The sequence below is a fragment of the Heloderma suspectum genome, chromosome 7 (assembly GCF_057233095.1).
Source record: "Heloderma suspectum isolate Gila_16-S chromosome 7, 16-S_ref, whole genome shotgun sequence".
Lineage (NCBI taxonomy): Eukaryota > Metazoa > Chordata > Lepidosauria > Squamata > Helodermatidae > Heloderma > Heloderma suspectum.
The window spans coordinates 123,988,876-124,015,308 of NC_139464.1; the positions used below are offsets into that span (position 1 = coordinate 123,988,876).

The 26,433-nt window shown below is 44.2% G+C and overlaps 1 protein-coding gene across 1 annotated transcript; it reads left to right on the forward strand.

Annotated features, from left to right (window-relative positions):
• The first annotated feature begins 508 nt into the window (after positions 1-508).
• MRPS35 (mitochondrial ribosomal protein S35) lies at positions 509-24,604 on the forward strand. The gene is made up of 8 exons (XM_084811382.1): positions 509-633; positions 1,959-2,011; positions 2,861-3,028; positions 5,285-5,345; positions 7,702-7,841; positions 15,835-15,944; positions 16,335-16,404; positions 24,156-24,604. The coding sequence occupies exons 1-8, from the start codon at positions 528-530 to the stop codon at positions 24,429-24,431; spliced, it is 984 nt and encodes a 327-aa protein (XP_084667508.1). The 5' UTR covers positions 509-527; the 3' UTR covers positions 24,432-24,604.
• Positions 24,605-26,433: the final 1,829 nt, after the last annotated feature.

Here is a 26,433-nt window from a genome sequence, read left to right on the forward strand (position 1 = left end):
TGCCATGCTGGGAGGCAGGGGCTCTCCCTCTAGACAGTCGTTCGTTTCACCGCGTCTCCATCCCGCCTTTTCCCCTCCCGCAAGGAGCCCAGGGCGGCTCGCGTTCTCCTCCGCCTCTCCGTTGTATCCTCGCTACAACAACCCTGCGAGGTGGGCCGGGCTGAGAGCCCGTGCCGGGCCCGAAGCCACCCGGGAGCTGCCACGGCCGAGCGGGGACGAGAACCCGGGCCGCGCCCCGCCCCGCCCCGCCCCGCCCCGCCCCGCCCCGCCGGCCCTCAAGCCGAACGGCTCCCCGGCAGGCCCGGCCCTGCGCCTGCGGAGGCAGAAACGAAGTCCTACAACTCCCGGCGCGCCCCGCGGCCGGCCGGGGCACGCTGGGCGCGGTGGGACTCCCCGCCCCGCGCAGGCCTCGCCGCTGCAGGGAATCTTGCGCCGCCCCGCGCGCATGCGCCGCCCGGCGGGGGGAAGCGCCCCGCCTCCGCCCGCGGGCGCGCCGCGCGACGTCACCGCCCCGCGCCGCGGCGAGCATGGCGGCCTCCCGCGGGGGCGCGGCGGCGCGGCTGCCGTGGCGGCGGCTCCCCCCGTGGGGCGCGGCGCGCTACTCGACCGCGCTGGCCGCGGGCGGCGGCGCAGGTACGGGCGCGGGGGCTCGCGGGCGGCGCTCCAGCCGGCCAGGGGGAGGCAGCGGGGGAGCCCGCCTCACCCCGCGGGGAGTGGGCGGCGGGGGCCCGCTGCCCCGGCCGGAGAGCGCCCCTGGACACGCGTGGGGCGGGGGCGGCGGCCGGTCGGGCGTGCGTCACGGAATGGCACGGGCGGGGCGCCCACGGGGCCGCGATCCCAGCCAGGGCATCCCCGAGGGGCGCGCGTGCCTCCCGCGTGGGAGCGCCCCCGCCCCTCGGCCATGGGCTCCGCCGCCGTCCTGCTCTGGCCGCCAGGGCGTTTTTCAGACCAGTCCTCCGCTAATGAAGTCTGCCGCATCTTTGTGCGCTGCTGCTGCCTCATGTGGCTCTAGCCGCAGCTTGTACGTATTGTTGTAAATATTTAAAAAGGGCTAGGGAATTGGGCCTCAAGCTGCTATCTTAATCCTTACCACCTCAAGGAGCGCCTCCAGCCTCACCAGACAGGCCGCTTAGCAAGGTCAGCCTTGGATGGCCTCTCCGTCCCATCGGCCAGGACAGCTAGGCTGGTGAGGACGAGGGAGAGGGCCTTCTCTGTGGTGGCCCCCACTCTGTGGAACTCCCTCCCTAGGGAACTCCGCCATGCCCCCTCTTTAATGAGCTTCCACCAGGCACTGAAAACTTGGTTATTCAGGCAGGCGTTTGGGGTGGGTTAGGATATTTTAAAATAATGTTTTAATGTATAATTTTATTGTTTTAAATTGTACCATTGTACATTGTCCAGAGTGGCCAGGTGACCAGCCAGTTGGGGGACTAAGAAATTTAATAAATAAATAATAAATACTACGTCGTCTAAATGCTGTGGGGAGGCAGAAACACTCTGAATGTACCTGGAGACATTGCTTTACTTGTTCTTGGGGGATTGTCCCTAGTCTTGAGAATGGATCGTAGAACTTCATCTGTAGGTGATGTAATTCCTGGTATACGTCCATATTATGGGGTAAAGGAAGAAGCAGCTGCATGCATAATTTAGGAATGCCTTGCCCCTGTAGTATCTCTTCTGTATATGCTTCCCTTTGTCTGGCTGTAACTGATAATATGGGCAATACCAGAAATTAACCAGGTAGTTGTGTTGTGTGTTGTCAGGAGGTAACATTTGCCTGCTGACTGCTAAGTCTGGGTTTTCCACAGACCACAGATGATTTAACTCTTAACTAAGAAATGGGATTTTAGAGTTTATTCTTTTTGGTATGAGAGAACTTGCATGTGTGCAGGATATGCTAATGCTAAATAAAACAACGTTAAATAAATATTCTACTGAAAGATGCTTTTATATTATAGGTGCATCGGTACGAGGGGGAAGGTCTTTGCCAAATGAAAGATCCCGGAGAGAGGTAAATGCTCAAGATACATGTAGGTTGCATAGTTAAGTCTGTAATGGCTTGTTCTACTTGAATATGTCCACACTGTAAATTTAAATCTGTTTCTAACCTGTTTAATTGTCATAGTTCCCAAACATGGAACCCTGGGAATTATAGCAATGTGGAAGTGGCTAGGACTTCAGTCAAAGAACTCTTGCAGAACTACAATTTCCCAAGTTTCTTTTGTGGAGTGGTTAAACTTATTCAGTGGTTAAACTTATTCAAAATAGGTTTAAATCTGTAGTGCTGTTGTGTCTATGGGTAGCTTCCATCTAACAAAGATATGCCAACATACAGCACTGATTTCTGTCTTCAAAGTATGCAATCATCCTATAGCTCATCCTAAATAGGGTATGTAATGGCAACATCAGGTTAATATTGCAACATAGGTTATCCTGGTGCAAAAGTTTCAAAGAACAGGGTTCCAGCAAAATATTGTCCTGGCCGTGATGTGCCAGTTTTATGTTAGTTATCTACATAATATACCAAGATTACAAATTAAGCCTTTGAATAGTACAGAAAATAGCTGAAGACAGTTGTTGTCTATCTGAAGACAGATAAGAGCATGGTTAAAAAAAAAAAAAGACTTCCAAAAAAGAACATATTTATTGCCCTTGCAAGTAAGTTAGGCTGAGATATGAATTGGTCCAAGACCAGGCTTTGGCTTTCGTGGCTGAGCAGGGTTTTGAACAAAGATTACCTGAGTCTGAGTCCAAAAGTCGTGTCCTTTGTTATGACATATGAGAAAGCATCTTTTATTTAATAAATATATAGAACTATTGCACATTTTAGAACATTACTTTCTTTTACTCCTTTCATTAGTTGGGAATTCCCAGGACTGAGAAGATGGAGGTTGATCAGGACTGGACCAATATCTACCCAGCTGCAGCCGCTTTTAAACCTTCTGCTGTGCCCCTCCCTATTCGGATGGGCTACCCGGTAAAAAGAGGTGTACCTCCAGTAAAAGAAGGCAACCTGGAACTTTTAAAGGTAAGGTTGCTCTTAAAGACTTAATCTTAATCTTAAAGACACTTTTGTAGTATCTTATTAAACATAGTTGCTGGCAACTGGTGTAAGGTCCAATAGTGTGTGCTCGCTGTGTGTTTTGTGAGATTAAAATAGTTAGTGGTTTGTTTACTAAAAGCTTTGATCTCAAGACCCTGATTTCTCTTGAAGGAATTTAGACAGCTTTGAGATCATGTCCCTAGGACAGACTAGGAATACTCTTTTCTCCACACTCTTAAGATAACTGCAAGCCTGCTCTGAGGATTAGCACCGACCTGGATAAATTGACTGTTGTTTCTAGTTAATTCGCTGGAATTGTAGGTCACTCCTACTTGAATGAGAGCCGGGACAAAAAGCGAGAGGGAAATGGTACACAGTTTTTTCCACTTCAGATGATTTGGAGGATGTCATGAATGCAACTGTTGTACTTTAAACTTTCATATTTTATTTTGTTTTATGTTCTACTTTATGGTTTTAATTTTTGTGAACCAGCCAGATAGCTTTGGCATAGAAATAAATAAACTCAACTCAGATGATTTTGGAGTACCTTATCCTTGGATAGATATTGAAAAGGGTGCTTTGTTGCTTCTGTGATAGTTCGAGAGCCAACATGGTACAGTTGTTAAAGTGTTACACTGGGGATTTGAACCTGGGTCTCCCCAGTTTTAGCCAGCCATGAAACTTGCTGGGTGACATTGGGCAGTCACCCTTTCTCAGCATAACCTATCTTACATTTCTGATCTGGGGGGCTGGGAGAAGAAGGAGCTGACACCATCTAAGTCCCAGTAGTGGCCCTTTCCCCAACTCATATGGGCATCTGAGGAAACATCTTGCCCTGAAATGATGGGAGAAGAAACAGATAAAGCTCTCTCTTCAGAAGAGAAAAGAAACTGCAGAAGAGAAGAAAGAAGAGAGGAACATGCCAGCTGAGAAGAGCAACAGATGCAGTGCAAACTTCAGTACAATTGGTTCCAAAATAGGTATATTCTCACTCAAATGGGCAGTTGAATAAACCATCATCATCATGCTTTTTCTACCTCCTTCCCAATCCCTTTCCTTGTGTCTCATGTCTTTTTAAGATTGTAAGCCTGAGGGCAGGGACTGTCCTGCTTGTTCATTCTTGTAGGCCACTTCGGGAGCCTTTTCACTGAGGAGCAGGATAAAAATGCTTCTGATACATAAAATTAATAAATAAGGTTGTTGTGAGGGTAAAAGCAGATGGATACAGCACAACCGCATTATGAGCTCCTTGGGTGAAGGCTGGGATATAAATGTAATGAATTAAAAATGTAAAGCTAGCCCTTTAACTCCATTTTCTGTTAAGGGACGATCTTCACAGTAAGATGGCCAGTTGTGGCAAATGAAAGTAAAACATTTACCTTTCATGAACTCTAGGGATAGTATCCAATGTTACTCCTATGTAGAGTAGACCCTTTGAAATGGGTCTACTCTGTGTAGGGCTATCATTGGATACTGCCCTATAACTTCTTAATTCTGGAGATGGGAGGGGTGTGGAGAGAGGACACAATTTTCTGCCCAAATGTCAGATAAGGATGTCTTAAACAGAAGGCAGACAGACTTTATCAAGAAGGGATGCACCTGGGAGTAAATGGATGTGTAAATGAATGCTTCTAGATCAGGAAAGATCTTCTATACAGTATACTTTCAATTATAATTAATCTAAAGTAGCAGAACAAGTACAACTGCTTTCATTGCTATCCTTAATTCCATGGTTTGTTCTTGGGTTAAAACTCTAGATTGTTTCTCCCTAAACAATCCAGAGTTCCACGTTTGGGACATCACAGAGCACAAGCCAGGAATGACAGCATTCCTGGCTTGTTTTACTGAAGCAGCCTGTACTCTCCAAAACAACAAATCATGGGCTGTTTAATCATGCAAACCAGGTCAGAGGCTTCTGAAGATGAAGCAGCAGCATAAACAATGGTTTATCAAACAACGCCAAACCATATTTAAGCCTTCTTTACCATAGCTTGGCATTATGCATGAATTAAGTCTTATTTGATTTCAGTAATTGGAAGAATCTAGTTTGCATTATTCTTCCCTACTGTAGGAAGTGACATAAGAAAAAGAGCCGATATTAGTGTTAGGGTAATGCCCACATGACCCATGGGTGGCCAAGAAACTTCTTGCTCATTACTTGCAAGGTTGCTTATAAATACTGAATGAATATTTGTTGACATTTATGTATAGGCTAATTGTAATAAAATGCAACTATTTCAGATCCCCAATTTCTTGCATCTGACACCAGTTGCCATCAGGAAGCACTGTGCTGCTCTTAAAGGTACGTTTAAAAAAATTCAGTGATGCAAAAACTATAGAAGTGTAGAAAACAGCAACATGAGCAACATTTGTGTCCTCTTTACACTTGAGTTCTGCTAAAGAACTAAGGTAAGGACAGGAATGCGTAAGCGCATAACACATTATAACTGTAAGGAAGCCTTGAGAGGCTAATGGGGACAGCTTATGTTTAGTTGCCAGTCACTTTACAGAGGAAGTACCACATTCTATCATTGCTGGCTAATTATGCGTGAGTACAAGGTTTGTGGGTCTCACTTTACATGTAGCTGCAGCAGCTTGGGAGAATCCATGAACTGATCCAGTACAGTTGCAGACTGCATATGAATGATGCAATTCCATGGGTCTTTCCAACCTGATAGGCACCTGGGAGCATCATGGGCGCTGCTTGGCTGGGAAGGACACAGGCAATTGGTTCTATGCCTCTAGCTGTGATATTCACATCTGGTGCAGGAAAGCATCTCCCACACCTCTGCAGGTGAAGTGAAGGCCTGGCATTTGTGCCATATTAGTAGAGGCAGCTGGGGTAGCTGACAGAGGCCACGTATGCAGCTCAGCCAACGTGTTCAACCAACCGAGTTAACTTCAGGGTGTCAGCTTGCCAGTGAAAACGGCCTCCCCAAATGCAAATTAGGCAGCTTGCTTATTAATGTTCTTGCTACAAGCCTGCAGAAAATGATTAAAAAGAATGCATGGGTGATCCCAAGTTGATCACTTGGGGCAGTGTCCAACATGGACTGATTGATTTAGGAATTGGTAGTGTCATCACATAAATGTCAAAAGCATAATTGAGAGTATGTACTCTTGGAGAGCAATCCTGTGGGGATCGACGGTTGCCTCCGAACCCGGTGGCAACCACCTATCCGCTGCAAGGTGGGAGGAGTGGTGAGGAGCGCATCTCCTCTGTGCTCCCGCTGCCCTTCTTTCGTGGCTAGACAGCCGATTTCAGCTGTCTAGCCGTGGGACCTCAGAGCCACAGGGTGCGGAGGCCGGACAACACATAGGAAGTGTCGTACCAGTACTTCTGACTGCCCCAACCCCAAGAATGCCCCATTTCTCCCGCTCCACGCCGTTCTTCTGAGCACGGGGCCAATCCATGCTGCCTACAAGGCAGCGCTGGAGTGGGTGCAGGTCAGTTCTCTGAGAACCGACCTCAGAGTGTGGGCTGCAAGGTCAGTTCCCAGGAACCGACCAATCCTATGGCAGTCAAGCCGCTGACTAGAGGCCATGAGATTGCGGCCTTAAGTCTCTTTGTAGCTGGAGGTAATAAAATTATACTTAGCATCTACAGTATATAGCACATTCAGGAGTTCAAAGCACTTCACGTACAGTATTTTGTCTTTTATAGTTATGAATTTTATTTTTAATTTGTCCAACTACAAAGGTTCTCTGGGAAAATTACATAAAGCTGAAAGAATAAAATGCAATACAATGTAACAACCCTATAAGTAGGTCAGTATTGTCCCCATATTACATAGCCAGGAGGGCTAACACTGACAGAATGGCTTTCCTAAAGCCAACTGGTGAACTCATGGCGGAGGTGAAATCTAAATTGGGAACCAAGTTTCTTAGCCATGTTGCTACACCAGACATTTTGCCCTTTGTTTTTCAGCCCCTCCTACACTTCTTTCATAAGTGGTTCTACCAGTGTCATGCACTGGGTTCTTGAGACTTCACGTAGTTTAACTACGGAATTCACTTCTACAAGATGTAGTTATGGCCACCAATTTTGGGTGGCTTTAAAAGGGGATTGAACAAATTCCTGGAGGAGAAGGCTATCAGTGGCTACTAGTGCTGATGGCTCTATGCCACTTCCAGTATCAGAGGCAGTGTGCCTAGGTACACCAGTTGTTGGGGAACATGGGCAGGGGTGGAGTGGTGGTGCTGTTGCACTCATGTCCTGCTTGTGGGTTTCCCATGTGCAACTGATTGTGTGGACAGAATGCTGGACCAGATGGAGCCTTGGTCTGATCCAGCATGGCTCTTATGTAATGATATGGAGCTACTGAGTTCATTTTGCAGGTATTGTATGGTTAAGAACTGGAAAATATGTTAAAAGGTCTAGGGAGAGGATTTATAATCTACAGGGAATAGGAGTAGCAGAGGAATAGTAAAGGCATGTGGGGCAGAAGTAGAGTGTCTATCCCCCCCACCCCATAACTTACTTTTCACTCTGTTCTTGCACGTCTAAACAATTAGCATTTCTCATGTTGTATTCCTCTATTACCTGGGAAGGGGTGAAGCTGGCATCAATAAATGCAACTTTATTGGCTATCTTGCTTGGAGTAGCAGTTGTTCCTAAATTGATTACTGTGATCTTATGCCAGTTCTTAACTCTACAGAGTTCTGCACAGAGTGGCCAGCCATCCTGGACGAAGACGAGAACTGTATGCAGCACTTTCCCGTTGAAGTTGACACAGTAGACTACGTTTCAGCAGGCCCATCTCTTCGTAATCCTAAAGCGAGAGTGGTGACGATAAGAGTAAGCGGGCTGCAGGAGAAGTTTGATTCGTAACACTGGGCTCTTAAAATTAGGTGCTTGGTTTGTAAGGCAGGCAGAATGACACTTCAACTGCTAAAAGACTTCACAGTGCAGGAAATGTTTACATTGATGAAACTTTCTCGCGTTAAGAAATCGAATCACTTCTCGGCAGAAAATCACGTAATATTGAATGGCATTTGCTTTAAGGTGGTATAAAGTACACTGTCAAGGGCTCCTTGGAGGCCTCTCTCAGTCTAATCCAGTAGCCAAGTCCAGACACAGACAAAGGGATTCCTTTCAAAGCTTCATTCCTCTTTTACAACTTAACAACTCTACCGTTAGCAACTAGATATGAGCAGCAGAGTACCTATGCCCTAAGTTGGAACAGTTGGTCCCCGTTTGAAAGGGAATTACTGGCAGACCCCTGAACGTATAGACTAGGGAGAGTCCCTCCCCTTTTCCCTTGGATCCTCTGGGCGCAGCCGTTGTTTGCGCGCCAACCGGGCACTACGCCTCCTTTCTGCGCCCTCCATTTGGCGCCGCTCTCTGCGTCGGCGTCGTGCGTCCATCAAGTCTGCTTCCCGCGCTCGGTCACTCCCAGGACTGCTATCTAAGCTAGGAATGCTGGTGGGAGGAATCTCCGTCAGCTGTTGGCCCTGGGAAAGAGGAGCACACTCCTCTCCCAGGAGCGACTCCTCTTCCTCAGAATCAGAACTACTCTGGGATTCTGTGGGCTCAGTGTCCACCCTGACATACACTTACGTAACAGCTGAGTGGATTAATCTCTTCATACCTACTTGGATGCCTATTTAGGAATCCTTTAACAGTGCAACTGCTGTAATGAGTAAGATGGAGCAAAAATATTAAGTTTGTTGTTAACAGTGAATCTGTATGTTTAAGGCCATAATGTAGCCTTCAGGATAACCTTTTGTGGTATCCTTAATTTATTACTGCACCAGCAGTGTCTGCACTATTCTTCAACCTGAGGAAGAAGTCAGACCTGATCCAAGAAGCTTGAAATCTACAGGATTGATCAGAGGCTAGGGGGAATGAAATCGAGAAGCATGGGCAGCAAACTTTTGTTTTTGTAAAAAGAGCCATGCTTGGCATTTATGTAGTGCTTTCCGCGTGTTCAAAGCATTTCACATGTATTCTCAGTAATCTTTTAAATAGTCCTGTAAAGTAGGTTGCTGTTTATGTCTGAGAAAATACATAGGAAAACAATCTCCTACAGTACAAGCAGCCCACTCTGCTGCTGTATGACTTTATTTAGATGTCTGACCAAAACCATGTGCCTGTTTTTTCAGATTGGTCTTTTGAAATAGTCTGCCTGTAAGATAGCTAGTGTTGATTATTAAACATGAAACAGGCAGCCAAGTGGCCTTTCCCAGCACTAATGATCAGATCAGACATGATTTATAATCCTGTCTTGTGGTGGTGTCCAGTTAATCTTCTGTCAACGTAATTTCCTAGGAGTGGAGCAGGAAGAGGTCTGAAGGTAAAAAGCAAATGGTATTGAGACTGCTTTGAACAGCACAGTTCTCACAAGAATGATAATGCTGAGTCTGGGCTATACTATTCCAGACTGTATGTGGGGCCTTGCGTGATGGAATGCACTTCCATACAAAAGAACTCCATGCACATAGAAAAGAGATGTATGATAAAAAGAGGTCTGATTTATCCTTCTCCCTGACATGCTTGTCTTGTATGCACAGGGAGTGTTTTGTATGGAAATCATCCCATTGTGTGAGTCCCAGTTGCAGTCAAGTGGTACAGCCCAGTCTTTCAGACATGGGTTGCCACTTCAGTGGGGCTTTAGTGACCTGAGAGGATCTGTGCACATCTAGTGTGTTATGGAATGACCTTGAGAAAAGCTGTGACTGCCCAGAGTCCTTTCAGGGTACTTATTTTAATAAATTACATATATCCAGCCTTTTGAATTGAAAAGGGTCCATGATGTGGCTAACAGTTGGATCATAAATGCATATTCAAATGATACATAAACTCATCAATCAGTAAACTACCAACTGCATTCAATAGCAAAAACAAGAAACCAGCAAGGGGGGAAATTACTAGAGCAGCTAAAGAAGAAAATTCCCTTCAAAATCTCAGCCCTCAAAACTCTCTGAAAAAAGTACAGTCCTTGACTAGTCCTTGACCAGTAGAGAACACTGCCCTCTGGACATTCACGAGCAGCACCAGTTCGAAGCACACACCCAAGCTATGAACCTGAACCTTCAAGTAGAGCGCAACTCCATCCAATGCAGTCTTTACACCTGGCCCAGAATCAGTGTTATTCCCATCTACCAATACTTGTCTTCTCTGGATTAGTTTTCAGGTTATATATCCTCCATTCAGTTCTTTACTGACCCCAACCACGACACCCGAACAGGACTTAAGAACATGAGAACATTCCTGCTGGATCAGGACCCCTCCAGTTGAGCCTTCTGTTTCCCATGGTTGCTAACATCAACTAGTATTGAGAGGCATGCTACTGCTGGATCTTGAAGGTAGCATGTAGCCTTCATGCCTAGTTGCCTGGATAGACTTCTCCTCCATTCATTTGTCTAATCCCCATTTAAAGCTATCTGAGTTGGTAGATCGGTTCTATGAAGACCTACAACACCTTCTAGAACTAACACCAAAAAAAGATGTCCTCTTCATCATAGGGGATTGGAATGCTAAAGTAGGAAGTCAAGAAATCACCGGGATAACAGGCAGGCATGGCCTTGGTGTACAAAATGAAGCAGGACAAAAGCTAATAGAGTTTTGCCAAGAGAACATGCTGATCATAGTAAACACTCTTTTCCAACAGCACAAGAGGCGACTCTACACATGGACATCACCAGATGGTCAATATCGAAATCAGATTGATTATGTCCTTTGCAGCCAAAGATGGAGAAGCTCCATACAGTCAGTAAAAACAAGACCTGGAGCTGACTGTGGCTCAGATCATGAGCTGCTTCTTGCAAAATTTCGGCTTAAATTGAAGAACGTCGGGAAAACCACTAAACCGTTCAGGTATGACCTAAATCATATCCCTGATGAATATACAGTGGAGGTGAGGAATAGATTTCAGGGATTAGACCTGATAGACAGAGTGCCTGAGGAACTATGGACGGAGGTCTGTAACATTGTTCAGGAGGCAGCAACGAAATCCATCCCAAAGAAAAAGAAATGCAAGAAAGCCAAGTGGCTGTCTGATGAGGCTTTACAAGTAGCTGAGGAAAGAAGGGAAGCGAAAAGCAAGGGAGAAAGGGGAAGATATACCCAACTGAATGCAGAGTTCCAGAGAATAGCAAGGAGAGACAAGAAGGCCTTCTTAAATGAACAATGCAAAGAAGTCGAGGAAAACAACAGAATGGGAAAGACTAGAGATCTCTTCAAGAAAATTGGAGATCTCAAGGGAACGTTTTGTGCAAAGACAGGCATGATAAAGGACAAAGAAGGCAGGGACCTAACAGAAGCAGATGAGATTAAGAAGAGGTGGAAAGAATACACAGAAGAACTATACAGGAAAGATCTGAATGTCCCTGATAGCCATGATAGTGCGGTCACTGAACTTGAGCCGGACATCCTAGAGAGTGAAGTCAAGTGGGCCTTAGGAAGCATTAGTAACAACAAAGCTAGCGGAGATGACAGTATTCCAGCCGAGCTATTTAAAATCCTAAAAGATGATGCTGTTAAAGTGCTGCATTCAATATGCCAACAAATCTGGAACACTCAACAGTGGCCACAAGACTGGAAAAGGTCAGTTTACATTCCAATTCCAAAGAAGGGCAACGCCAAAGAGTGTTCAAACTACCGCACCATTGCGCTCATTTCACATGCCAGCAAGGTGATGCTCAAAATCCTACAAGCTAGGCTTCAGCAGTATGCGAACCGAGAACTACCGGAAGTACAAGCTGGGTTTCGAAGAGGCAGAGGAACTAGAGATCAAATCGCCAACATTCGCTGCATCATGGAGAAAGCAAGAGAATTCCAGAAAAACGTCTATTTCTGCTTCATTGACTACGCTAAAGCCTTTGTGTGGATCACAACAAACTGTGGCAAATTCTTAAAGTGATGGGAGTACCAGACCACCTTACCTGTCTCCTGAGAAACCTGTACGAGGGTCAAGAAGCAACAGTAAGAACCAGAGATGGAACAACCGATTGGTTCGAAATTGGGAAAGGAGTACGACAAGGCTGCATATTGTCACCCTGCTTATTTAACTTATATGCAGAGTACATCATGAGAAACGCCGGGTTGGATGAATCACAGGTCGGAATTAAGATTGCTGGGAGAATTATCAACAACCTCCGATATGCAGACGATACCACCCTAATGGCAGAAAGCGAAGAGGATCTCAAGAGCCTCTTGTTGAGGGTGAAAGAGGAGAGTGCAAAAGCTGGTTTGAAACTCAACATTAAAAAAACGAAGATCATGGCATGTGGCCCCATCACTTCCTGGCATATGGAAGGGGAAGAAATGGCAGCAGTGACAGATTTTACTTTCTTGGGCTCCAAGATCACCGCAGATGGTGACTGTAGCCATGAAATTAAAAGACGCTTGCTCCTTGGGAGGAAAGCTATGGCCAACCTAGACAGCATAGTAAGAAGCAGAGACATCACCTTGCCGACAAAGGTCCGTCTAATCAAAGCTATGGTTTTCCCAGTAGTAATGTATGGCTGTGAGAGCTGGACTATAAGGAAGGCTGAGCGCCGAAGAATTGATGCTTTCGAACTGTGGTGCTGGAGAAGACTCTTACGAGTGCCCTGGACTGCAAGGAGGTCAAATCAGTCCATCCTAAAGTAAATCAACCCTGAGTGCTCATTGGAAGGACAGATAATGAAGCTGAAGCTCCAATATTTTGGCCACCTAATGCGAAGAGAAAACTCCCTGGAAAAGACCCTGATGCTGGGAAAGACTGAAGGCAAAAGGAGAAGGGGACGGCAGAGGATGAGATGGCTAGATAGCATCACGGATGCAATGAATATGAACTTGAGCACGCTCCGGGAGAGAGCGCAGGACAGGAAGGCCTGGCGTGCTATGGTCCATGGGGTCACGAAGAGTCGGACACGACTGAACGACTGAACAACAACAACGAGTTGGTAGATACGACCGGACTAGAGATAGCAAGTGCCCCTATTGTGGTATAGTACACAAGCCTCACATGTACAGCATTTGGAAAGCCTTGTAATAAATGTGGCATGAAAAAGCATCATGCTAGATTATGTAAAGCAACATCATTGACTCTTGATAAAGGACAACCAAGACTCATGAGTTTGATGTAAGCAGTTTGTAGATAGGGAAATTATCTCAAGAGACTGATGGTTTAGATACAAACCAAAGTGCTGGATGGTATGTTGATATAATTATACAAGGCTTTTCAGTGAAGTTTAAATTAGATAACAGGAGCTGAGGCAAATGTATTGCCATTCAATATATTTTGTGGGTTACCAAGGAAGAAAGTACTAACCAAAAGCAATGTAAATCTTGTGGCTTATGGTGGGACACGATGCAGCCCAAGGGAACTATTGTTCTTGAATGTCACACTCCAAAGGGAGTAGCCAAATTATCGTTCTGTGTAACAAATTGCTCAGCAATTCCATTATTGGGTAGGTCAGCCTGCGAGACTTTGGATTTGGTCTGTAGGGTTGATGTTGTACATACAGCTGAATCTTTGACACAGGAACAGCTGCTTGCTATGTACCCTGATGTTTTTGAAGGTTTGGGTGAGTTTGAAGGTTCTCACCACATACATATTGATCCAACAGTTGTTCCTGTGATTCATGGATGTCGGAAGGTGCCTTTTGCAATACTTGATAGGCTGAAGGATACTGTGTGCCAGATGGAGAGTGCAGGAGTGATATCTAAAGTTATAGGCCCCGCAGATTGGGTGTGCAGCTTTGTTATTACAGAAAAAAAGAATAGGAAGCTGCGTATATGTCTTGGCCCTCGTGATTATAATAAGGCAGTTCAAAGGCAGCAGTATACTATCCCTACAGTTGAAGAAGTTTTGAGTCATCTAGTGGAAAGAAAATCTTTGCTATTATAGATGAGAAAGATGGTTATTGGCAGGTGAAGATGGATAAATCTTCGCCATTTTAATGTGCATTTAATACGCCCTGGGGAAGGTATTGCTTTCATTGTCAGCCATTTGGGCTTAAATCCTCTAGTGAAGTGTTTCAGCAAAAAAATGAGACTTTCAGGCAAATAAAAGGTGTATATGATAGCTGATGATATGCTCATAGCAGCAGAGACAGTTGAGCAACGTGAGCAGATTTTACATCAAGTTATGGAAACTGCACATGCTAAGAGCATCACATTCAACAGAGAAAAGGTTCAGCTTAAGGTTAACTCTGAAATACATGGGTCAGATAGTGGCAGCTCAGGGAGTTCGCCCTGATGATGATAAAGTTAAGGCCATTCGAGGAATGACAGCTCCACAAGGTGTTCTCAGATTTTTAGGGTCCATACAATAACTGTCAAAGTGCATTGCACGGGAGGCAGAACTGATGGCACCCTCAAGATATTTGCAAAGGAAGAATGCAGTGTTTCAGTGGATGCCTGAATATCAGAAAGTTTTTGAAATGATTAAACAGCAGTTGTGTCAGGCACCTGTACTCCAGTATTTTGATGTTACCAAATCAGGTGATGCATCAAAAGAGGGTCTGGGAGCATGCTTGCTTCAGGAGAATAAACCTGTGTCTTGTGTCAAGGTTGCTTGGCATCTCAGAGCAAAACTGTTGTATCTTCCCTAAGGTGAGAGGTTCTCGGCATGAAATAAACTAGCATATCGGTGTGAAAGCTATAATTGGATTTCTCCCAGATGTGCTGACTTGCGACATTCAGGGAACTTCTTATCTAGGGGGGCATTCAAAAATGTGGTTTCCCCCTTCTGTCCCCCCTTCTCCCGCAGTCAGAAGTGGTGCCTTAAGAATTCTACAGCCTCATACTGTGTGGAATGTCTCTAAGTCTTAACACAGCAAGATGAGAGCACACCTGAACACTACTTTGAGCGTCTGACCTTTCGTCTTAATCCCTTGCTTGAAGGCAGTTCTCACGTGTCTGTTTTGGGTCACAGAATTAATATGGTTCTTTGCTTATTCTCCAGGTCAGCCTAGGGATGTATGGATTTTCTATCTAGCTCTTGATCTGTAAAAACCTCTTAGTTTTCTTCCCAAGACTCCTTAGCTTTTCATTCCTTAAATAAATATAATATTTGCATCTCCCATTAGGATTCTCTAGCTGCCTTTTTAACAATTTGTACTGCCACTTGAGAAATGATAGTGCTACATGGAAGTTTACCAGTAGCTCATTATGTGCACAATGCTGTGGAAGTGTATGAATCAGCATAATTTAAATGTTGATTTTAAATATATATATATATTTCTAAATGTGTGGGCAGTTCATGCTGGAAACTCAGAAGCTTAAGGGGGGCAGAAAAAGATTTCCAGTGGTTGGGGTCTGTGCGTAGCTCCTTGCATAACCCCAAGACTTGCAAAACCAGAATAAATGATAATATGTAAGAAATTATGCAAATGTCAATCACCTTGTTCTGGATACAGCTTTCATGAGCCTGAACCTAAGGAGAGACCTGTGAGGGTCTGCTGTTTGAGCCTGGTGCTATATCAAGTCCTCACACCTGGTCACCTGCGAAAGTGAATCCAGCCCACTAGCCATGTCACTTGAAGCCCAGGTAGCCTTGGTGGCTGGGAGTAGGTTTTTTCTTCCTTTTTCCATTCTTCTACATAGAAGTCTCTGGAAACTAACAGAACTCCCTAACACCACCTCAGAGTGAATGCCCATCCTTTACCTATCCACCTTCCCTCCATCTCCTACCATCAAATGCCTCAGTCTTCATGAATCCTATGCCTGTGGAAGACTGTCATTCAGTGGAGTCACTTGATATGACTGTTTTCGCAGCTCCATGCTCTATGTGCTTTAATGCAATAACTGACCTTTTTTTTTTGCTAACAAACTTGCTGAGAGACTGATTTCTCCTTAGGTTAAGCTTTCAAGCCTCAACTTGGATGACCACGCAAAGAAGAAACTCATTAAACTTGTAGGAGAGAAGTACTCCAAGGGCACAGATATCCTTACCATTACAACAGACAGGTATCGTAACATGAGAAAATGGTCTAACTCGGGCCCTACATAAGGTAGTCAAGACCTTAGCTGCTAATATCCATTTCTGTCCTACTCAACTACTTCCAGGACTTAAATAATTGTGCTCAGTTATGACTCTTGAACTTTGATGTGGCAAAGGCTATGGCTAGTCTTCATTTCTCTTGGTACAAAAAGCAAATAAATGGATATGATTGTAATGAGATTGTGTCTGAAGGTCAAAAGATTTCCAAAACTCATTTGTGAAGCAAACTGAAACGCTATAGGTCTCCAAGCAATTCGTTCTGTAGTTTCAATTCCACTATTTTTTTAAAAAATGAAACTTTTAAACTGCGAAATATTGGAAAATATCCCATAGACTTAGTTTTTCTTGTCTTTCAGGTGTCCTTTAAGGAGACAAAACTATGACTATGGAGTGTACCTTCTGACAGTTTTGTTCCATGAATCATGGGTAAGAATCTATGCGTGACCATTATGACAGCCAAGTTTGATTTAAGTTATGTAACATTTGTTTGCTTAAACGTTGCTCACAAATCATTTGGCTTAATTACTGATAGGGAACGAGGAATCATGGACCCTCCTGTACGATAGCTTGTACTCTATGTCAAGGCTGTTGTTTTTTGCTAGTAGAATAGTAATGCTCTGATGGTATGGAATATGTAATGAAAAGTCTTTGATCTTCCTAAAACACTGTGGGTGGAATCCAGTGTTCTGGTAGCATGACTGCACTTTCTCCTTCTTTCCTCCCCCTGAAAATCTGCTCTGGAGGGTCCCCCAGCCTTCTGGAGCAGATTTTTTGAGGATGCTGCCAAGTGGATGGGGGAATCGCCCCCTCCTGATCCCTCTGACTAAAGCAGCTCCATTAGCAGAAAACCTTCATTGGATTCCACCCTATGAGAAGAAAGCATAGACATCAGCTCCATCATAACGTATCTATGTATCTATATCAAAGGTGGACTGGTCAATACAGATCTGTGTGGCTGACCATTTAGAGCGTGAAGCTGTTGAGTACTTCTGTACTCAACATGGCTGTGTTAGGGCTTCCTGTTGAATAAAAACAAAGTATGTACTGATCAGGAATTGACTTGTGCTTATCTCTGTCTGGTATGTATCCATCTTTGGCAGATGGCAAGCTATAGATGTAGCACAGTGGTGTCATATACTGGCTAAGACTGAGCTGGAAGATCCAGGTTTAAATTTTGCCTCTCCCATATAGGTGGCCCTAGGCAAATATCTTTTGTTTCAGTTCCCTCTCCGAGGATAATGCTGGCCTACCTTGCCAGTCTGTTATTTAGTGCTTAGAACTCTCAGAAGCACTATCTAAATCCTAAATACTTGTAAAATACTAGCTTCCTGATCACTGTATTAACTGAAATCTTGTTCATAGCTTTTCTTTAGATTCGGTATGAGTTGTCCTCTCAAGCATGTCAGTTGGAATTATGAGTATTCCTTGCCTGAGCATATCTCCTCCAAAGTATCCTACTCTCTCCCTTGAAGTGATGTATTGAGGTGATATTCGTGGCCTGAGTGCATTAATGTTAGGATGTGTGGAACTTTGTGTCAAGGTGAGCCCAATCTGTGACAGTGCTCAGTTGACATGAGGAGCTTTATATGAACCCCAGCACTCTGTCCTGCATTTGCACATTTCTGGAAAAGATAGGATTCTACCACTCCAAGTCTTTTAGTGAAGAATGTCTGCTGAGGTGTCTACTAATCTTCTCACCAAAGGGCCTAGCACTTGGAATACCTGGAAAACAGTGTGAAACCCTCTGCTGTATTATATGAGCCTTGCTTCAACTGTGCTTCCTCCAGCTAAGGAATTTCCCTCTAGCTGTGCCTGTTTTTACATCTGTAGGATAAGGAAAAGGTGAAATTTCCCCACTACCAATATACAGGTTTCTACTTTTCTGTAGCCACTCAGACATTGATTTCATGTAGGCTGGAAGGACAACACTTAATTCCAGATGCGCACAATTGTCCTTGGCTCTAGCATTACTTAGTGATGGAAGACTTGGCCATATGATATTGCTTGTGTGAGTGCTTGTTGTGTATTGAATACACACAAGTCTCATGCCCTTTTATTACCTTTCAACTTTCACATGAATACTTAATAACCTCATCGGTTGTAATTGTCTTTGATTTCAATGAAAAATTCATGGCCCGCTGCAACACATTGGTGTTTTTTTTTTTTCCATGATCACAGGTGATCCCTCAGAACAGAGCTAATTTAATACTTTTTTGGCAACTTTAAGCCTGTATGGATTCTTAATCTTTGACATTTAAATATGTGGGGGTGGAAAACCAAGACTCCATTTGGGAACAGAACAGGCTTAAATAACAATTGAAGAGCAAGTACATTGTAGTAGGTAGTGATAGGAGCAGAAAAGTTGGGGTTCAAATCCTTGAATAGCTATGAAGCTCATTGTATGGCCTTGAGGTAAACTGGGGTCAAACTAGACAAGACAGTGGGAGATCTGTGATGAGATCTCCTATGATTTTTCTTGAATCTTAAAAACAATGGTCGGGGGGAATCACTTCAGGCTAGGGATGTATGGAGTCTGCATTTCACAGATTGTCAGGTGCCTTTTGTTCCGTTGTCCGCTCATTGGCGGAATCAGATTTTTTCCAATTCCTTAAATTTGTGCAAATTCGCATTTGCACAAATTCGCACTTGTGAAAATATGAAATGTGCATTTTCGTGCTTTAGTGGGAAATGTGCATTTTCAGCTGGCATTTTTTAAATTTTATGTATTTTTCTCTTGCTAAATTTGCGTAAAGTTCTGGAAAGTAAAAAAAAAAAGGTCTGCAAGTCTGCAGAATCCGTGGGACTTGGGAAAAGCTCATCCACTGTGGAATCCATGGATCAAATTTATAGAAACCTGAACTGATTTTATTCCATTGCGGATTTCTCAGAAATCCCTAGGTCAGGGCTGCAGTGCTGGGAGAGGGAAGTTAACCCTTTCCTCTGCCATTTCTGATCTGATCTGATCTAAACTACACCTCCCCACCAAAGTTGCTATCTATCCCCAAGGAGGAAAACATAAAGGCTACCATAGCAAACTAGGACGTTGGGGAAAAGATTAGCTGGAACGCCTCTCCCTGACATGCTAGTTTTATATGTGGAGAGAACCTTTTTTGGAAGAGCATTCAGTCATGTGAGATCCCAGCTGAAATCATACAGCCTAGACACAGGTTTACCCCTCAGCGAGAACTAAGCCTTGGTCTAAACTACTTCATAGGGTTGTGAGGATAAAGTCAGATAACTCCATCTATGCCAGCCCGAGCTCCTTGGAAGAATAATAATTAGCATTTATATAGCACCATCACATCCATTTCAGTAATCCTTACTGCAGGCCTGTATTATCCCCATTTTGAGAAGGTACGACTGAGGTAGACAGCAGTTTGTCTAAGGCCACCTAGAGACTTCAAGGGCAAAATCTGAAGATGGGACAGTGTCTTAGCTGATATATTACAGAAGAAGGAGGATGGGATATAAATATAAAACGATACCTTGGAAGTATTGAGTTGGAAATTCAGTAGGAGTGTAGTAGGAATGGGCTTTGCCTTAGCTTAGGGGATCTGTGTTTGATATCAAATACTCAGGCCTTTCTGGCTTGTTACCAGTCTGTTGCATTTAGTTCTGAAATGTGTAAAACTATCATTTTAATGCTGTCCTTGCTGAGAGTATGGTTGTTCTAAAGACATCACTTTTCTATATGGTTGGCAGTATAAGGGATCTTAATTGATTGTCGAGCATAATTAAGTGAAAGTAACAGGTATTATGAGACATTGTATGAATGTTGGCTTTGTCTTAACATCGTTCATACACATTCTTTTCTACCCCTGGTGTTCATGGCTATAGCTTAAAGTGGATTACTTTCAAAAGTTGGAAAGGTGTTACCGGGTTAGAACTGACCAGATTTGGATCCCTTGCCAAATGTTTCTCCCTGGTGTATTTGTATTTCTATTTTTATCTCCTTGTGTTGAGGCTTTCCCACTTGACTCCTGTATAGAACTTTATGCTTTCCTTACTATTTTAGGTCCATCTTATATTTTTGTAGTCGCTTCTGAACTCTGCCGCCAGCATGGGAGCTGGGAGTCCTCCTAAAATGCTCCAGGTCCCTGACTGTTTATGGCTTTAAAATCCAAAATCAGCGTTTTGAATTGTGCTTGGAAATAATCTGGTAGCTGGGGCTGATCTTTAAGCACTGGACAAATACGAATGGCTTTACAAGATTAATAATAGGATAGATGAATCTTGAACCAGTTTTAGGTATTTGAACAGTATTCAAAGGCACCCACATGTACAATATGCTGGAAAAAGCTAGTTTTCCCAGGAATGGTCCTTGCTAGTGCTCTAGCTAGAACTAGTGGAAGACCTTTAGGCCATAGATGCCACTTGGCCATTCACAATAAGGTCAGATCTAAAAGCTGCAGGCCTGATCTTTTAAAGGGAGTGCAGCTTCATCCAAAACAGACTTAAAATAGATTCCAGATCAGCTTTCATATGTACAACTACCTGCGTTTTGTCTGGATTGAACTTCAGTTAATTGGCTTCCATCCAGTCTGTTAGTGATTCCAGCCGCCAGTTCTATCTACTGCCTCATCTGGGTTTGATGAAATGGAAAAATGGAACTGTATGTCATCAGTATACTGATGACACTTTGCTCCAAACCTCTGAATGAACTCGCTTAGCAATTTCATGTAGATGTTAACAGCATTGGGGAAAAGATGAAGGTTATGCTCTCATGTTCTGGTTTTGGGTTATCATAGCCCTCTAGTTGGCCACTGTGGGAAAGAGGATGCTGGACTAGATCAGCATTTTGTCTGATCCAGCAGGGCTGCTCTTAAACCCTGTGGAACCAAACAGCAAAGGTGCCATGAAATAGGACAAAAATCCCTGAGCAACACCTTCTCAAACAGTGGCGGGCAACATGCAGGCCACATGCAGTCCATGCCCCTCCTGTTGTGGCCCCCCCAGATTTGAAAAAAGTTACAAAAACTGGCATCCATACGTTGGAAACAAGCACAATTTAACACTTGTAGCATGCTGTAGTGCTACAGAATGGTTTACTGTGGAATTTTGGTGGCCAACGGATATTTTTTTTCTTTTCTTTAGAATATTATTTTCAACAGATATTCTTTTTCTCTTCTTCTTTTTTTGGGGTGTCCTGTGTTGTGCAGCTTGAGGGGGGGATGGCTCCTGAACCTCCTGAAGTTGTCCAGCCGGTCTGAAACTTGCTTGCCAGATAGGAGTGGAACCACTGGAGTGAAGTCCCTCGACTTCCTAACCCAGAGAGGCACTTCAGAAGGATACTGTGGTTAATGATACCAGACACCACAGAAGAGGTGATCTGAAGGAGCCAGTGGGGGTCTCGCACCCTCTGGCCCAGCAGAAGCCATCCACCTTGAACAACCAAGGCAATTTCACTCCCCAACCCCACTTGACATTGGTCCCCAAATAGTAAGTTTCATCCAAGAACTCTGGGAGTTGAGCAGTCGCCACCCCTTCAAGTACCTTTCTCAAGAATGGGAGACTTGCCACCACCAAAAATTGAACAAATCAGTTTTCTCCATGGAAGACTTTTTAAGAAACAGTCTCACAGCTGCAACCTGTGAGGCAGGTGGAAGGCGCCCCCCCCCCCCCAGCATTTAACCACCTCCTAGACCTTGCTAGCTACTCCTTCCTGGCAAAATGTTATTAGCCATGTTGAGTATGGACTCTGCCTCTCCTGACATTCTGATTTCTGATAAGATAGACTGCTCTTGACCATCTACCAAAGAGCTCAGAGTGATACACATGGAGCTGCTTCCATTTTGATCTCCTCTGAGATGTGCAAGCCATCGAGTGAGCTTCATGGTCGTGCAGGGATTTGACCTTTGGTTTCTGATGACTAAATCCACTGCACTGCATTTTTCTATCTTTGCAACTCATTCTTTTTCCTTGAATGAAAAGTATTCAATGGATGGTGCTTTTTAGATGAATGCTACAGCACAGAATTTCTCTGTAAGCCAAACCTTAAAATGCTGAAGGTTTGCTGCCCCCCAGTGGCAAAACAAAGTTTTCCTGTTTACAGAGGCTACTAAATATTCCCGCGTTCTTAATTAAAGGTAAATGGGTAAAGAGTAGCTGAGGGGCTTTGGGGTAGCTCCTACATCATTATTTCTCTTATGAATTGGCATGCTGATGCACAAGTATCTAAAAGCCTTTGTGTGTAAGCATACTGCAAGGCTGTGGCCTACGTACAGTGGGAATATCGGCTCCTTGGAAACATTTTTGAGTTGAAAGGAGAGGTGCAAGCTTAACTGGTAATCCACTATAAAGGTTTAGCTAATTAGTTAAGGGTCTGTGAGAGTAGAGGTCACACTGGAGAGCTGGTGTGGTATAGTGGTGAGAGTGTTGGACTGGGAGTCGGGAGACCCAGGTTCTAGTCTCCACTCGGCCATAGAAGCTCACTGGTGACTTTGTGCAATCACAGACTCAGCCCAAACTACCTCACAGGGTTGTTGTTGTGAGGATAAAATGGAGAGGAGGTAGATGGTGTTTGCCGCCTTGGGTTCCTTATTCTGAAAAAAGGCAGGATATAAATGTAATATATGAATAAATACTTAGTTCTGTGACTGTTTTGGTTCTGGTGTCTTCCCATAATCGGGAATGATGATGTTGTAGTTGTTAAAATGTAAAAGAGTAAAATATATATCTTGGGTCTGACATACCTTAAACTGCCTCCTTCCACTTATCACAAGGATGCTCCCCAAACCATCATGCATCAGGTCAGAAGCAAAAGGGTGGAGATCCCTCTCCACTGAAGACTCACCATAGTCCCAGCCTAGGCTCTTTCAGGAATGTTGTAAGGTGTATCTATTTTGGTCTTGCCTTGTGGAGTTTAAGATTAAGTTGAGAATGAGTGGGGACATTTTAATGACTTCAATCCACTTTTATTCTGTTCTATTTCTGTTATCGACCCTTTAGGACAGGGTAGACTACAATTAAAAACAACATATAAAGCAGCTAACGTATGGTCAGTCTGTTGGTTATTAATTACATTTTCAGGTAGGGTTGTCAACCAGTGAAGGTGATCGCTTAAATTTTCAGGTAGGGTTGTCAACCAATGACACTGAGTCATTGGTTGACTGAGATGGTTACAAATAATTGAATTAAGTCTTAGTGTTATTTTCCCGCCTACTCCCCCAAGTTTTTCTGCTGCATAGCTAAGGGGGGAGAATATTCCACAAACCTGTTCAACAATCCTATGTGAACTTGTCTTGATGTTATGACAACCTTCACGTAAGTTTATGCATTTGGTGTGAGTAGATGCTATCAACTGAGTGTACATGTTGATTTGTGCCTAGAGCAATGGCTTTTCATGTCTGAATTTCAGGAAATACTTGCACCTTGGCTTCTCCACTGACCAGCCCCAGTGTGTCTGCCACAAAACCCCTGTGCATTGCAAAGAATTCTAGGGTACTCAGTCCTAGGGATGGGAGAACCAGGGATGCTTAAACTCACCAAAATTATCTGCAGACTTCACTTCAGAGCTTGGTTTGGCTTGCTCCTGTTCTCGGGTAGAATCCAGCCTACGTCCTACTTAGAGTAGACCCATTGAAAAGAATGGGACTTAAGTTAGTCATGACTAAGTTAAGTCCCATTCATTTCAGTGGGTCTACTCTAAGTAGGACATAGGTTGGATTTTACCCCTCATTTGTAACGTGGTGGGGTTTTTTGTTCATTTGAACGGGGAAAGTATGCATTTTTCAAAAGTGCACATTTCCTCCTATTGACTGAAGTGTGAAAACGCACATTTCTTAGAGTGCGCATTTTGCGAACACAAAGGTTATTTGCAAACATTTTCAGAGACCATGTGCTCACATTAGCGTTCGTGGTTGCGAACGGGCATTTTTGAGTGATTTGTGAACTCAAACAAAATTCTCATACGAGCCTACTCAGTTCATGTCAAGTATTGACCAGTCCTTTTGGACCTTACTGCCTCTCTGCATCAAAGGAAATGGCTGCACACTGCAGGATAAGATGGGTGGTGGTGATATTGTCTACAGCGACTGACCTCTGTGAGGAACCTCTGCCAAGGAACACCAGGGTTCGTTAGAACACGACTTGAGGGCCACTGCCCTGGACTACAGGAGTTATAGGACTATACTATTAACTGTCCCCTTCAGCTTTTTCTTTGAAACATTTTCTTTCAGAAAACAGAACAGTGGGAAAAAGAAAAGACTGAGGCTGACATGGAGGAATACCTCTGGGAGAACAGCAGCTCTGAGAAGAATGCTTTGGATGCGCTGCTTCGAATGAGAGCAGCTGACAGTGCTGAAGAAACCAGCAGAGAAGAGCTTCTTGCCTCAGATGTAATTCTGGCCTATAGGAAATCAATGGTTGTACTGAAAAATGAAGGAGAAACAGAGAAGAACCTTTCTGAGTATAAGAACTCTGTCAAGAGACTACTAAAAATGGATAGCTTGTAGTGAAAATAACTATTTCATGCATAGCTGCGTATGTACGTAATAAAATCCATAATGGTATCCTGTTTAAACTTAAAATGACAACCTTTCTGCTTTCAGCTTCTCATACAAATTACTATGCTGTTCCAGCAACCTGCATTCCCTCAAAATAAAAATACATTGCCTCAGAAAACCTACTAACTTGAGTATAGTTGCCCAGTCTTTTGTTCTCCAGTAGTTGGATGCTCTAGGGTTCTGTAGGAGTGCATTCACTCTGCAAATATTCTGCTGCATGGAAACCTAATTTCCGCTTTACATGTTTCTAGTTGATAACTGCAGAAACATGAGAACTTGTGCAAAATATTAAAGTCAAGAGGGGGAGGGGGGCTTTCAGTGATAATTGTGAGGGGTTCCTGTTTCTTGGGGGCCAATCTACACTAGCATTTTGTCCCAGCCCTCTTACCATCTGACTTTATTTATTTACTTTACTTTTAAACAGCAGCAAAGAATAAAACTACCTCAGCACAAAAACTAAAAACCAGCAGAATAAAATACTAAAAGCACTAAAAAAACCAAGCACGGGTCTTAAAATGCCTGGGAGAATAGGACTATAATGTAGGTGCTAGATGAGCTTCTTTGGGGAAAGCATTCCACAAATGGGGTGCCATCACTGAAGAGGGCATCTCTTTTGTAGTTACCGGCTTTGTCTAATTTGCGGGGCACACCTGGAGTGGGGCCTCAAATGATGATCTTAATGTCTGGGAAGGTAGGCTTCTGTGCAGGCTACATGACACCCCCTCCCAACCCATTGTGATGACATGCTGACTGAGTTCAGATGACACAATAACCCACGATGGGTTAAATAAGCCACCATGGCTTATTTAGCCCATCATGGGTTATCGTGTCTGTTGAGAATTTTTTAATCCACGATGGCTTATTTGGCCAAAATAAGCAACTCTGATAACCCACAGTGTACAGTAAGGGTTATTTAACCAACTGTGGGTTATTGTGTCATCTGGCCCTCAGCATGGCTTATTCCGATCACCTGGAGTTGCCTGGCAAGAGCAGTCAAAATAGTTGTGGCTGCTGTGCTCCAGCCTGTAGAGCTTTTCCCCCCAAGATCCAACAAGCAGCCGAACTCCAGCCGAGCAAGCACAGCCTTCCCTGATAGCATGCTACAGTTACGAAATGACAGCTTTCCCCGAGTACAACAGCCTCGCACTATTGGGCTATAGAGAGGTTGCACAATGACAGGCTTCCCTGATCACTACTTTGATACTCTGCAACTTGGGGAATAGGGAAGGATGGCTCACCTTTCCATGAAGAAGCAAAATTGCACTACAGCATCTGAAAGCTCCCCATGAAGGCACCCCACCTGTGCAATTTTGCCCCATTCCAGCAAACTCAGGAAGTTATAGCTCCCACGCCCTTTTTCCTTCTATGGTCACTTTTCCATGAAGAAGCAAACGGGCTGGGGGGCGGTGCTTTTGTGCAATTTCGCTTCAGAGCTAAAGTGAATTGAAGTGGCTTTGCCAGCAATGCCTGGTTGGGGGTGTGTGAAATGCGCAACTCCACTTTGTCATCAATTTTGGACAATAACGGCATCTATGCCAGCAATGACTATGGGGGGAAATGCAGAATTGAGGGTTTTGTCCTGATCCTGCAAACCTCCAAGGGTTTATTTGTGCCATCCCCTTTTTGGTGCACATGGGATTTCCTCTCCTTTGTAAGTAATCATGCAGGGTTTTGATGGTGCGTCGGGTGCCTCCCAACTAAGGGAGGCTGTGTATGAAGTTTGATTGCTGGTCTATGACCGTAATAAAATTGATTGATTGTATGAAGTTTGGTCCCAATCCTGCTAACTTCCAGCACTGTAGAGCCACCCCCCATTTGCCAGAGTGATGCTGGAAGCGTTGAATTCAGCCCCTGTACTTCACACTACACCTCTCCCCTTTCGTTGGGATATTGTGCAAGGTTAAAACAGGCTTCTGTGATGCTGTCAATGGGTGACAGCGCCGCTGCGTGG

Coding starts and splice junctions, on each gene's coding strand:
- MRPS35 (XM_084811382.1), top strand. CDS start 528: ATGGCGGCCTCCCGCGGGGGCGCGGCGGCGCGGCTGCCGTGGCGGCGG. Junction 2,012..2,860: donor ATGAAAGATCCCGGAGAGAG/GTAAATGCTCAA, acceptor TCCTTTCATTAG/TTGGGAATTCCCAGGACTGA. Junction 3,029..5,284: donor GCAACCTGGAACTTTTAAAG/GTAAGGTTGCTC, acceptor CAACTATTTCAG/ATCCCCAATTTCTTGCATCT.